Source organism: Scardinius erythrophthalmus, assembly GCF_964197995.2.
Source record: "Scardinius erythrophthalmus genome assembly, chromosome: 9".
Taxonomy (NCBI): Eukaryota; Metazoa; Chordata; class Actinopteri; order Cypriniformes; family Leuciscidae; genus Scardinius; species Scardinius erythrophthalmus.
Genome location: NC_138229.1, coordinates 20,449,774 through 20,464,960, shown reverse-complemented (window position 1 = coordinate 20,464,960; position 15,187 = coordinate 20,449,774). Strand labels below are relative to the sequence as shown.

At 39.8% G+C, this 15,187-nt stretch overlaps 1 protein-coding gene across 1 annotated transcript in view; it reads left to right on the top strand.

The window, feature by feature from the left end:
* The first annotated feature begins 326 nt into the window (after nt 1–326).
* zswim5 (zinc finger, SWIM-type containing 5) overlaps nt 327–15,187 on the top strand; it is a 46,682-nt gene continuing 31,821 nt past the window's right edge. The window contains exon 1 of the mRNA XM_081375324.1: nt 327–880. Coding sequence (XP_081231450.1) covers nt 382–880 — 499 coding nt within the window. The 5' untranslated portion in view covers nt 327–381. The remainder of the gene's footprint in view (nt 881–15,187) is intronic.

Sequence of the window (15,187 nt, the reverse complement as noted above, 5' to 3'; positions counted from 1 at the left end):
CATTCAGAGAATGTAGATTGTAACGTTATGCTGCGATATTATGAGGTCTTTCAAAAGGTAATGCTCAGTTCTCAGCGCTTCTGTTGATCTTTGAAACAACGGCAGGTGTTTAAACACACTGCAGCAGATCATTGACAGTTTTAAGTGCACGAGTTGTAAATAAAGAGGAATTTGTAACAAACAGTCTGTTTGATCAAGACCGTGCCTGTCATTTCAGCGCACACATGCGCATCGCCTCGGTGCAGCCCGTCCTCGCGATTGGCTCGAGCGCGTTTGTTATTGGTAGTGACGTATGTGAAGTGACGACCCTCCCGTTGTGCGGTGCCTCGGTCTGTGCGCTTGTAGAGCCACGGTCCTCACTTCAGTGTTTATTTGGTTGTCATGGCGGAGGGACGTGGAGAGCTATTGCCTCAGCCGCCGCTTCACCTCTCCTTACCCCCGGCCAGCAAGCGTCCGTGTTTGCGTCCCGCTCCTCGAGGACCGGGTCCGGGGCCTGGCCCGGGATTTCCGAACTCACGTTTCCGTTGCCCGGAATCTCTACTGGACTGCGCTGCGAAGGCCGTAGCGGAGAAATGGGCCTTCGAGAGGGTGGAGGAGCGCTTCGAGCGGATTCCCGAACCGGTTCAGCGCCGTATCGTGTATTGGTCGTTCCCGAGGAACGAAAGGGAAATATGTATGTATTCGTCGTTTCAGTGCCGAGTGGCGGGTGAAGAGGGTCCAGTAGTGGGCTCGAGCACGTCTGTTGGATCTGGTACAGTCCCCGGAGGGGTTACGAACACAACAGGCAGCACAGGGACGGGGGGTACCGGAGATGGACTGCCTTTCCGCCGGGGAATCCGGCTTTTGGAAACCGGTTGTGTAGACAACGTCTTACAAGTCGGTAAGTACCGCTTTAACCGTCCAAAGCACGTTGAAAGTTACATCGGAAATATTTGTTTCACTTTCTAGCAAACGAAGTTTCTTGAGAAAAATGGAAGTGGCCTCGTTTAGAAACCGTAACGTACCAGCTTCGTTTCTACATAGAGATTCTTCACTTCCAGTAAGGGAGCATTTTAATGCCTGTCGTATTGCGAAAGAAACGGAGCGCACGTTTTAAAAATTAAAGGGCTTCCCTTTGGGCATGTTGCAATGGCTTTTAATGTGGAATTCATTGGAATCGGTTGCTGTAATGTTCATTTAACACTTGATAAAACGCTTATATGCATTATAAGTTTCAGAGAAGATACAAGATGATACAAAATAGTGTATATTTGAACAATCACAACGAGCTCTGTCGAAACGGAACCTTTTTTTCCCAGGTCGCGAGGAAGAAAAGACTATCATGCTGGTCACAATGAATCTCTGTTGTAGCACACCGAGCTGCTATTTTGCTAATATTTCCGTCTAAAGTTGGTTTCGGAGAATGATTGGCTTTTCTCCGTGTATTTTTGGTTGCTTGACGGTAGTTGGGTTTCTTGATATAATTAAGTCCAGGGTAATCCGCTTGAATCCAAATCCCATATCTTTTGTTTATTTGCTGGTTGGTCAAGACAAAGGACGCGTATTTGCCGTAGTTAAACGAATGATAAAATACGTGCCTAGACTTTATCTAACCCTCTGTTGTTTTATTTCGAATATCTTTTTTGATAGAATCGTTAAAATGAGTAAAAAAATGACTATTTGGCTAAATATGTCGTTGGGTTGTCCTAGTAGAGGCTACAGCACAATAGCTCAAACCCCCCCCCCCCCATGTCGGGCTAGTAGTTCTTATGTATTAGCCGAATAGCATTTTTTTTGGTGTGTAGAGGTGTTTTTCTAAACCATAGAAACCCGTCACAGCATTTCAAGCTTCATTTAAACGCACTAAATCGAAAAATTGTGAAGCAACTCGAAAAGGCTTTGGTATTTAGAACACGAAGGCAGTTTCAATGGCTGCCCAAATGTCTATACATTTTCCTCCCCCACTCGCTTCACTTCAGTAAACATACCATCAAAATACTATCGCGAAAGAAAGGTTAAAGTGGTGGTGTTGTTTATTATTATTATTATTATTATTATTATTATTATTATTATTATAAAAACGTACTGGCCTCTGTAGGGTTCCAAAGCACAACATGCCCAATTATGTGCTCATTTGAAGTAGTAAAATTGCACTTCACTTGTAAGGTCCAATGTGGCATTTATAATGTTTGAGGCTTAGTTAAGATCAACAAAACCATTCACAATATGAAGTATTTAGCTTATATACCACATATGAACAGGAAAAAGCAGAAAATCAGTCATGTACTGAACCAGCCACATTTCTCTTATAATGTAAGCTTTCTTTTCTTGAAATAGCAGTTACAGGAAGCCCCAAATCTCCAATAATTGTAGGTGTTATGAGAGTAGTGAAAGTATACATATAACTAATTCAATAAAGAAGCCATGATTCATTTATTCTCACAAAGATCCACTGTGTTCCTTTAAAAGGCCGATGTTAGTGGAAACGTGATAACCTAGCTGTAATGAAATAACACAGGTACTTATTTAGCAACCTTGAAAAGCTCCCTTCATGAGTGAGTGTAGCCCCCTTTTCACATTCAACGCAACTTGTTATAGTTATTTTGCCTTTTTAAAGTTACCATATATACAAAACTATTCTCAAAAGTTTCTAGACTTGGTTGTTTTTGTGACTGTAGTATTTTTAAAGACGCTGTGCCTTTGTCTCAATTTTATGTTATACAGTATACATGATTTTATTAGTGTTTCGTGAAGTAGTTCTAGTTTATATTTTTAATTATGACGATAATAAGCAGATGCCAAAACTGCACTGCATTTCTAGGAGTGCTCCTTGGATAATGCTTGAGTTTTTAGACATTAACCATTTAAGTGTGAATAAGCACAATATTTTGGATTGTAAAATAAACAATGGGCAGAATAGATACTTGATAGATCAGGCATCTGACAGTAAGGGTATGTCATATCTCACTTGATAAACTGAGATAAAGCAGGTTTAATTGCAATCTGTTTCGCTGTGTGTGGAGATTGTGTTCTTTTGCTTTTGATGGGTACTGAAACTATGAACTGGACATGTTTGCATCTGATAGGCAAGATAATTGTGCCCTAAAACATAAACAGTCTAGAAAATGTCTGTGGCGGTGTTTTTTTCACACCAGTACAACTACTAGATCCACCTGTGCGTGCTTGAATAAACTGTTTTTGACTCCTCAATTGCTACACTTAATTTTAGATCTGTTTAAAACTTTCAGAGACACTGCAACAAAGTATAAACCACTTTTAACGTTTATTCAGCATGTTAGCTGAAATGAAGGTAGCAAAGATTCATACTCAAAGGCTTACTCCCTGTAAGCCAGGCTTACTCTGAAGTTTGCCTGAAAGTTCACAACAGAATTTGTACTCTTTCCAGAAGCCATAGCGCAAAAACACTCAAGCCTGGGGATGCGGGGGATGTTAAATTCATCGTTATCCTCTGAATGGTCATATGTTCTGCCCCAAATATTAAGGGCCGTACGGCATGCTGCAGGAAACCGATTTGATAAGAATAAATTAATTCTCGTTTGTGTAATTTACCACCCTACCCCAGCCTCTGTCTTATGAAGTCCTTGGAGAGGAGGTTCTAGCTTTGAGTTAGGCTTGAGGATTATTGGGTCATGCTTTGTTACCCAGCTGTAGACAACTCCCCCATTCACAGAGGGGGAGGGGGGGTGTTTGGGGGGTGGGAGGGTCTCTAAGAGTATAGCTTTTCGCAATGGAGCACAAAGCTGCGAGGTGAAACCTTTAGAATACCCTCTTCTGTGGTTAGGAGGCAAAAGTTCGGTGGGATTATGGCTGGAAGAGCCACTGAGAGGTTGTTTAGCCTCTTAGTGCCTCTGTAAAACCTAGGCAAGCATTGAATTGAGTTATGTTCTGCCAAGTGACTCAGAAGTCTTCAGATTGATGGAGACAACTCTTCTTTTGCCATTAGACACAATATTCACTTTGGGAAATCTGTCTTTGTCAGTCCTTTGGTTTTATTACACAAAACCTTAATGTTTCAGTCATGGGCTAACTTTTTAAAGTTATTGTGGCAGACAGTTGGGAGCCAGTTTGTTCGAGTTTTTTCGGATGGCCGCCATTAAGCATTAGGCTAGGCCAGTGGCTGCTCTGTGATGTCACTTGGCCTGTTTTTAGCTCTTTGTCTCCTTTGAGTGTTGCCATCATTTTGGTCTTTGTAATCGGGACACATCTCATTCAGCACCATACAAGTTCAACAAGGGACCGCTAATTCTGCTCTATCTTTCATCAGCCGTACAGACAATATTTAATCAAGGTAATTAATTCCATGCCTGCAAGTCTCAAAGAAAATCACTTAAACAAATCTCCCTTTCACACTTATTAGCACTCTTAGTTTTGAAGGACACGGCCATTAAACACCCCCCCCCCACCACCACCCTTTGTCTTTATCAAAGGAGGGAAATTAATTTGGAAATAGGGGAGAGGGTGGTTAGCCGACTTGTCAGCTAATCAGTAGCAACTGGAGCAAGGTGAAAAACAACTCGCCGCATTCCAGGACAAAAGACCTGTCAGAGACTTTGATCAGGTCCTTGTTTCCGAACACTGAGCTCAGACTTGATAAAAAAGCGACGCAGTCCCACATACGGTTAGGTTTTTAAAAGCACGCCTATAGAAAAGCCTATGCTATATGTGTTTTTCACAAAGTGTGACGAGTGTTTTTATTCCCTCAGTGGATCTGGCACCCGCCCATGCTCTAAAAATCAATTGCAACCTTGCCCTCTTTGCATTCTGCTGCAGCTTGCCCCATACCCCTCTGATTTTAGTTTATCAGTGATGCACTCCTCAGACAAGGCCTTGTCTGCTCCACAGCTGTGTTTGCAGCAATCGGTTTAGTTCAGTATCTCTGTTACTGCAAAATGGAGCTCTGATTTTGAGCCAGAGGCAAGGTTCCCGTCCATACCCTACCCATGTGCAGCTGGGCTTGCAACGTGCACTTGTGCGAGCTCGTCTCCCTGCTGCAGCTTATCTGCGTTTTATTGGAACTCAGTGAGTTGTATGCACACGCGCATTCACCCATTATACATTATTGCCCCTCACAATCCTAGTTTAAAAATGCTGGCTGTTAAAGGTCCCTTAAGATAGCTTTACCTCTTTGATCTCTGCTCACAGGCGGCTGATTATTTTGTCGATGTTTCGTCATGAAGTAGACGCTTTAATGGAACTTTTATGCTTTTATGCTCTGGGAGGAGCGGAATATGGCTGGTGAGCCTTCAAAGCTCAGATTTACACAAGATACACATGTTTCAAAGCTTTTGGAAGTGTTGTAACCCTTTTTACTTTATCGCTGGGAGGGACATGCCCCTTTTCTCTCTCTTTTTGCTCCCTCCTGCCTGCTGCTCTGTTTGGGTGTCATTGTCAGAGATAGAGGCTGCTGAGAGTTGCTCCTCTTTAAAGAAGGGGCCTCCAGACATGCCTAATAGGGCCTCATTTGGCTGTAATTGCCTAACAAATGTAAGAGAATTCCAGAGGAAACAAAAAGAGAGAAAGGAGAAGGCAAGTCAACCAACCGAGAACAGAGGAAGGGGGAAAAATTGGTTTGGAGGTGAGATTGCGTAGAGGAAATGGAACCATTTTCTATGACAAGCTATGTTTAGGCAGGCAGAAAATAAAGGACGGCCCCTACCTTCAATTTGTAAAGACGTGGAGGAAAATCCTTACATCTGGGGCTGTAACACTAAACGCGGAGTGCAGGAAATTCAAGCAGCACTCAGGCAGCTACCCTCCCCCATAGAAGGCCTTTCATCCAGCTGAGATTTTGTGTGCGGGAGTTTTTGTGGCCAGTTCACATGGAAACTTAATTTTCTAAGTCTGGACGAGAGAGGAAGGATAATGTGTATTGGAGATGAGGTCAAATATCCTGCCAGAGGGTGGAAAGAAAGAGGCCCCAGTCAGTGGCAGTTAGCAATGTGCAAACTTCTATGCAAATGTCACATTGGAGGCTGTGGACTTTTTAAAGCCATCACTTCATATGTGTGTTTATTCTAGCCATTGCAATTCCTGTTTTTAGCTCGATTCGTTGACAGCCACCAATCACATGGGTGTGCTGAAGGCCCCACCATTAGCACTGTGTGGTCTCTGTGTGATTGCATTGATTCTAAAGCAATTTTTTATCGTTACTTAATTCTGCATATTGAATTCATCTTGTGCTATTGATTTGTACCTGTCTGTGTCAGCACCCTTTACTTTTTTTATTTTTTTTATTTTTTAGTTGGTGTCTCCCCAAATCTCAGCCGTGTTTGATTCCTTGTGATCTTCTTTACTCTTTCTAGTATAGAAAATACAGCAGATAAACATTTTAGTTATTTTCATGTAGATCAATGCAGTGTTTCCCAACCCAGTTCCTGGAGGCACACCAACTCTACACATTTTCCAACTCTTCCTAATTGATCACACCTGAATCAACTCATCAGCTCGTTAGTAGAGACTCCAAGACCAGAAATATATGGGTCAGATAAGGGAGGCATCCAAAATGTGCACTGTTGGTGTGCCTCCAGGAGCGGGGTTGGGAAACACCGGGTCAATGGGTCATTTTTTTTTTTTGTCCTGTGCTAACAGTGCTGTTTGTACGTACTATTCCTTGAATACAACTTCTGTGATGGGTGTGTTTTTAATATATGAATTTAAATTATTATTATATATATTTTTTTTTAGTTCAGTTTGTAAAATGTCATGTGGTGTCACTCACCAAATATCTTACTGAAATTAATAATTCATATTAGATTTTTTTTTTTTTACATGAAATGTATTTGTTATTATAAGTAACATACAATTATTTTAACACTTTTACTTTATGCTACCACATTATTTTTTTAATTGATTTTTTTTTTAAATGAATTTTTTTCAGAGCCGTATGAAACCAACATGAATAGAGATATTTCTTAGTAAACACATGTTTTAAACTTTTGTATAGGCGATATTGTGAACATTTTTATATGTCATTGACCCAAGTATTTCAACCTACTTGCTGCCATTTCACTGCCTTTATAATTAGATTTGTACGCAGATGGTAGAAGTCCACCTGACCGTGAATATTTATTCGTTTGCAAGTAGGATCCAGTTGTTGTTGTTTTTTGCGTTGGGTTGACTGGTTCAAATTAATTGATACCAGAAATTCAGTTTTTTTGAATTTTAGTTTTAGATCCTTGAAAACATAACATACTCAGTGAGATTCTTTAAACGAAGCAGTGAGTGGACCTTAATCTGCCTTTGCACAGATTTCAACAATTTAGCACAGCCTGCATCCATTATTTTTGCATTTAATCATTTGTCTCAAGTGGGCCTTAGAAGGTCTGGCAGGGGTCTTTGAAGGGCTGATGGGTCTTTGAGCGTATAGCCCGAAGTATGTCAGTCCTCTACTTCAAAAGTCTTCACACCACTAACTGAGGTGCCTTTTGTTCTTGCCTTCTCCCTGTACTTTCAAAAGAGGATGAGCACTTAGTTTTCACTTTTTCCATTGTGTGGAACAGCCAAGTTATGCAAATTTGTTGGTGTCAGTCTCGGCTCCCCTGAATAAACATTAATTGCCTCTGAAGCTTAAATGCACATTAGCAAGATAGATTGCCATAGCTCTAAAAAGTAGCCTACACCATTTAAGCACAAACATATTAGTCAACTGCCGTTGTTTAGACTTTAACTTAGTCTTTTTGTTTGTTCTGAGCTTTTATATAACTTACTATATTGAAGATTTCTTGTGATTTCCACACTACAAGGTCACTACATGACTAAAAAAAAATCGAATTGCGATTTTCTGGGTAAAATTTGTCATTTTAAAACAAACAAACAAATTATTAAGAACACCAGCTTTGTTGTGCTTATTTGTAGTGCTGCACAATACAATTTTGTGCTTGTATAAATGTGACATAATTATTATGATTATTATTAAATAAAAATATTAAACACAATTTATTAAGAAGTAGCCTATCACTATTGTAATAACACTATTTCATTATAAAATAAAAAGTTAGGCCTATTTAATAATACTACTAATAATTTTATTTGATGGAAAACTGCAGGGTGGCCTGTTAACATGCAGGGAGCCTATAGCTATAGGCTAAATCATTAGAAAGATCTAAGTTTTTATTATAAAATATTATTATACAAAATCTGTGACAGTAATTTCTTTTTTCTTTTTTGTCAGTATGTAGGCTATGCAAAATGTCATTGATATGAAATATGAGAGCATCCTACAAAGTATTATTATTTTCTATTTTTACCCAAAACAGGGTGGTGTCAGCATTGTTGAGTGCTAAACGCTCATGTAATGTATATTTCATTCATACCGGAAGTTGGAGGGTGTCCTTGTACAAAAAGTCCAAATATGCCTCACAGAAGTAATATTACGCATGTTGTTCCTGGAAATCCCTTGTATGGATAAAGGCATCCAGCTATTGCTGTAGCTGAATAAAAAGAAGATAGAAACGCTTTGACTAATGAAACATGAAGACAATGAACACACGACTGCGACAATATGTGGTTTATCGGTAACACTTACTGATGGCAATTAGGTATCATTTTTTTAAACTTTAGAATGAATAACTAACATGAACTAACCATGAGCAATACATTTGTTACTGTATTTGTTTGTATCTTTATTAACGTTAGTTAATAAAGATACAGCTGTTCATTGTTAGTTCATGTTACTTCACATTGCATTAACTAGCTAATTTTAACAAATAGTCCACTTCTTTTGATTTTAATAATGTATTACATGTTGAAATGTTCATGATAACTATTGAAACCTTATAGTAAAGTGTTACCGGTTTATATGTTCTTCAAGCCATCTCTGGTATTTTTATAAGAACAAAGTATAGGCCTATTTAAAATGCATAGCATTTATCACAGTATTGAATGCTATAAAATATATTTTCTGCTCAATTTATGATAAGGAAACACATCAGATCACAAAATGTTATTGGACTAAAAACTTATTAAAAGTTTTTTTTAATTTGAAATTCCCCTTTGTTGGACAACAGATTTATAAACGCTTCTCATTAGAAGTTTGAGACGAAGTTTGGCACGTGTTCATTTTTCAAATGCATGTTACGTGACCCAAACACAGAGCTCTTGCAGTGATGGAGCAACATTTTACTGCAAAACGATCGAGTCGCTCTGATCACAGTGATGAGCTTCAAGAAACACGCTATGCATATATTTAATAAATAATCACAGATTTTTCGATTTCATAATTGCAGTAGCACTAAGCCAAATTGCGATTTCCTTTTATTTTGATTAATTTGGCAGCCCTAACTCTGGGATATTGTATCTTTGGTCCTAATCTCTCTAGACTTTATTGTTTCATGACTCAAACCTTTGACCTCTCTTTGACTTACAAAGTACCATGACTTTGCATATCTTGTGGAAAACATGACTCTTGTTCTTGCGTTTCTCCAGCATATCACCTCTGAAACATCCTGCCTCCCCCTCAAGTAACCGAAGTGAATAGTGCACGGCTGATACGAGCTTGTTAACAGTGAGAAAGAAAACAAAACATGCAAGGAAGCACATCAGAGAGAGTGCAGGGTTTCACAAGAACATCATCTTCCACCTCAAGATCACCGCTGGTGTTTAACACAATATGTTCTCCGTCATGTGATCGGGGTGGAAGAAATGGCATGTTCGTGCAGTTGCAGATGGCCACACTCTCTATTATGCTTCATTCGCATCAAGTATTTCCATCCCCATTCTCTGTCAATCATTACTCGCATATGAGAGGCATAAAAATGATTTGGCTACTGAATAATACAAGGACTAGTCATTAGCCAGCCTTACATTTGTACGCCCATCTTGCAGACAGGACCACCTATTTTTTCAGCATTAAAAAGATATTCTTGATGAAATATTGATAGCTCCTTTTTCAAAGCAGGGTTCGGAGGAAGGCATCACATGCTGATCTTAGTGCCCTGGTAGGTGCTCACAATATAAATATCAATGGCTTTCTCCCCCTCTCCCTGCCTACTGGCTTCTTTTTCAATATAGCCTAATGACAGGCCTCTGTTTCCCTGCAGTGGCTGTGCTGATATGGCCCATTAGGCACCGGTTTCTCGCAGGCAGCTGAGTGAACAGATGACTGCAGGAAAATGGTTGGAGGAGAGAGTGGGAAACGGCAGAACTAAAAGGCAAATATGAAAGGCAGAGTAAATAACCAACCTGTCATCCCCTGCTCCCCACCTCCCCAGCCGCCCTCCTCTGGAGGGCGAGAGAGAAAAAAGAAGCATCTCATTAGTCTTCCTGCTCTTCCTGACTCTGGGACTGACAGTGAACAAGTCAGTGCAGCAGCAGACATGCAAACATGCAGTGAGGGGGCTACCCCATCCTCTCGTACTCCAAACATGATTAATGTGCGCAACAGCCGTGGGGCTTTATGTCTGGACCGCTCCTTCCCACACCGCACGTTCTTGAGAGTTCCAGCCCTCCACATCCTCCCCGGGATGCCTGCATCCTAGTTCCTTGCCAGACTTACAGAAGCGTTCTGGAAATGTAATTCGCTATGTCCTTCACAACCAGTGCTGTGGGACCCAGAACTTTGACTTCTGCACCGTTCAGCAGAAATAACAGTTCAGATAATTGGTTTTGGTCTCTCGTAATCCCCAATAGTAAGCTACGACTCCGGTGCAAGAATCAATTGATGGGCTCCTTACATATTGAATGTAAATGCCAGAGCGAATCAAGCTCCGTAACGCGCGTAGTGTGTGGGCAATCTGCGGTTTCCAGGTCATATTCGAACACCTGACTTTGTCGAGGCCCAACGCAAAAGTCATGTGCTGTAAAGAAAACAATGTGATGAATAGGCTTGGCTCTTGTATAGGCAGAGGGGGGAGAATATGTGCTCTTCAATGGGGGATTGTGGTACTTGTCATGGTGTAACAGGATCAGCGTGCCCTCCACCCTAGAGCGCAGAGGGCAGCCATTGTTATGCTGCAGGAGAAATGCAGCGGGGGCCGCCGACCCGGGCTGAGCTTGTCTTGTGGGGGTGATGTCCTCCGAGCCCTACACCAGAGACAAACGCAGAGGACACTTCTCTTGCTATTATCAAAGGTCACTGGGGAAGACAAATAAAACTTATCAGAGATTAAGAGAAGAGCAGTGAGTAAAGATTTTGATTGTAACATTAATTTTTATCATGTTTGTCACCCTTGAATAATGCACTTTGCAAGGACATCCGTGATACCCCTTCAGATAAACACGTCCGTCAGTACACCACAGTCACTGCTTAAGCATCTCGAGAGCAACTTCTCGGCCGTCTTTTGATTTTTAAATTCATTTTTTTCCTAGTATAATTTCCCTTCAGAAGGAAGGAACACTAAGCATTTTTTGTGCTGTGGCAGCAGAATAAGGCAGGCGGCGTCAGAAAGTGTAAATCAGCGTTGAAAGCGCACAGCCTTATCTACTGGATAAAACCAGCCTGCAACAATGGCATTAAAGCACAACTCATGAAAGCTGCAATTAAACACTATCTGATCTGATTCTGTTCGAATGACTTTTTTTTTTTCTTCTTCTTCTACTTCTTTCTGTATAATGAACGCCCTCCACTTTGGTTGAAAGACACGGAACCGTCAGTATAATTGGGAAGTAATCCTGATAGAACCAGACAGAAACTTCATAGTTGCATCCTAGCAAAGTGTCGAAAGCAGTCCGTAGATGGTGTTTAACCCGCCAGTGGTAAAGTTTTGTCAGGACTATAGTTTGGATTGGCGGGATGGTTCTGTTCTATGCAAGAACTCTCTGCCCATCCATGCAGCCTAGCATGGATAAGAGCAGGGAGAGCAGTAATAGCCCCCCTTAGGGTAAACTGAACAGAACCAACATAAATGTTATTAATATATTGCAGATATTATTAATTTTCAATGATTTAATGTACAATATGATTCAAGAAAAATGTGTCTGTTTCGAAGAGGAATATCAGAAGGCCAAGTCCTAAATGTACGAGAAGAGAAGCTGGGGATTGAGGAGGGTAATTGGCTCCCGAGTATAATGCTGCTGATAATACTGAATGAATCTATAGGGGTGCTGTAATATTGTTGGAACATTGTATTCCTATAGGTATATAAGACATGTCGACATGACGTCCTAGACGTGGATCAGCTGGATCACAAAACTCTCAGTTCAGATCATATTACGTTTTTGAGTCATGGATCTGATAATTTTTCGGATCAGCAAAAAAAATTGTGTATGGGGCTGGGGGGGCAGGGCAAATATAAATTGCTTTGTATTATTTAAAGAACACTTTGATTACAATACCACAACAAAAGACATGTGAACAGTCAGTAAAAATAAGAACAAATAGGCCTAAACAAATTACAAACGTAAATAAATATAATAGAATAAAGATAGGAATGAAATAAACAGCTTTATAAAAGTTGTTCAGGTAGTGAGAAATAAATAAGTTTTGAGTTTTTGCCTCTTTTCCACCTCACTTTTTAAATCGCTTATGAATGTCTGTGCAGCCGTGTGCATTTTACTTTCGAATTAGCAGCAATTCGTGGGAATTGCTTGAATGGTGGGCTCATTATTATTCTTAATGAAAAACAAAGTAAAGTAAAACATTACTAAATATTACCAAATAGGCACTTTAACATTTCGCTTTGGAACCAAAATCTTCATCTTTGTATGTATGTGATCACCTGGTTTGTTGTACTAGGGCTTATTATGATTATTATTGCTAAATAACAATATTAAATGAAATAAGAAATATTACTATTGCAATAACGTTAACATACAAGCAGCCTATGACTAAATCATTCGAAAGATCTAAGGATTTATTTTAAAATATTGTTTTATTATTATTCTTATTATTATTATAAAAATCTGTGACCAATCATTTATTTTTTGTCCATGTCTTTAATATGAAATATGAGCCTCTTATGCATCCACTGTGGGGAAAAAAAAACTGTACATTGGAGAAAAACATATTGATTCTCATATAAATTTCTTTAGAGAGAAGTATTTTTCTTTTCTTTTTTTTCCACGAAATAGGATTGAGTGAGCATTACTGAGTGCTAAATGCATGTCTGTTCATTCATACTGAAAGCCAGAGGGCACCCTCGCGCAGAAACTCCAAATATGCCTCAGAGAAGTAATATAATGATGTTCCAGAAAATCCCTAATTTAGCTAATACATCTGAATGTAGCTGAATAAAAATATAGAAACACTTTTACTGATTAAACAAGACAATAAAGACACCACTGCCTCAATATATGGTGTATTTGAGTTCAAGTCTTCTCTGGTTTTTCAATAGTCTATTTATAATGCAATGCTAATCGACATGGCCTTTATTACTGTAGAATAATATACAATGATATATTGTCTGCCTCATTCTATGAGAAGCCACATAATCTCACAAAAGGAAATTTCAAACACTCAGCTGACAATATGAAATGAGTAAAAACATGTTATTAAATGTGTTTTGTCGGACAACAGGTATATGCTTTGCATTACAAGTTTGGGAAGATTTCTGAAGCATGTCTTTTTCAAATGCACGATTGCACGTTATAAGTGACTCAAACTCGCAGTGCTTTTGGAGATGGAGCAGCATTTACTACTGATCACTGAGCCACTCTTCACGAACACGCTGTGCACCTTTGCAATTTCATAATCACACTAAGCCAAATCGCGATTTCGGTTTAATTTCGATTAATTGTGCAGCCCTACACTTGAATGGTTTAAACTGGCTTAAATTATTAAATTGACAAGACTTAAAAACACTTGTGACCTTTCAGTCTATAATGGTTAAACCTTACAATTAATCTGCGAATCACATGCATTCCGAACCATGGGGCCTAGTCTGTACAGATCACAGATCCATTACTATACATTGCACCCCAAACTACTATTAGAATTGCTATTCATATTCACCCTGGATTTTAAATAAATGTGTATTATTGTGCACCACTTTTATTATAAACACTATTCTGAAGCATAAACTCTAAATTATATAATGACGCTAATACTAGCGGCTCTTTATTTGCGAATCATTTGTTTGCTCTCACCTTCCCTCGTGTTGACTTAAGATATTGACATTGAACCGGTGGTGCAGCATTACCTTCTTTATAAAACTATTACCATTCTAAAGATATTACAGAGTAATGGATTTGTCTTGCTGAATTTTGAGCTAGCCAATCTGGGCCTGTATTGAAGCACCCGGTGCACAATTTGTTTTCATCAGCGGTAAATGGTGGATCATTGTAGCCGTGACGGGAAAGCACAAAGACCAGCTAATGAAAGGCAATGGCTGTGGCCTCGGTCTCATCACCACTCACTGCGCTCATGGATGAAAACAGGTGTCCTCTTGGGGCTGGGGTTTCATTTAAAGAGGGAATTTAAAGGAATATTCATGACAGCTAGGCTATCTTTATTTGGGTGGGTGAAGGGAGGAAAATAAGTGGGGGAAGAGAGAAAGCGGCAGTACCCCACGTCAGTGGGGTAAATCAACCAGTGATTGAAGAGGCCTGTCTGGGATAATTCAGTTTGATTGGACTCTCGGTCTCTCATTACCATTCCAGTTTCAACAAGGAGACGCCCCTCAGTCACCACTCCACCATGCTCATCTCTTTCTGAGGATGACAATACCCTAGTGCAGGCGCTGAAATGAGCAGGAGGCCTGGAGTACATGGTTCAGCATTACTATTCTGCTGTGCACAACATTGAGTCCACTTATAACACCTCAGACTTGTTTATTTTGTCAGAGATTGGAAACTTGAACCCTTGTTGTGATGAAAAGCATCAGTTATTAGAGGCTATTTACTAGGGCTGTCACTTTTGTGAAAAAATCCTGTTTGATTTTTGAGACATAAGTATTCATTGAATCGATTGTAAAATCGATTTTCCATGTCTAAAGACGTTTCCATTTTAAACGCAAAATATGGGCAAATCCACGGACAACGAACAGGCATTAGGACGAACGTAAAGAGGGCGCTTGAGACGCGCACAAGTCTGCAATATTCCTGTTGATTTATTGGCGTGAAGTTTCGTACACAATGACAAACAGGAGTGCAACATTCTCGAAAAACAATAAGCAGAGTGGACTGCCATCGCATAAATGAAAAACATTACCTCAGTCTTCAACATGGCTGTGTTTACGATTAGAAATGTCAAAGAAATTTCGCCTACGTAGGCGATTGTAGATGCGTAGCCCGAATTTGTATCTGAATGCATGAG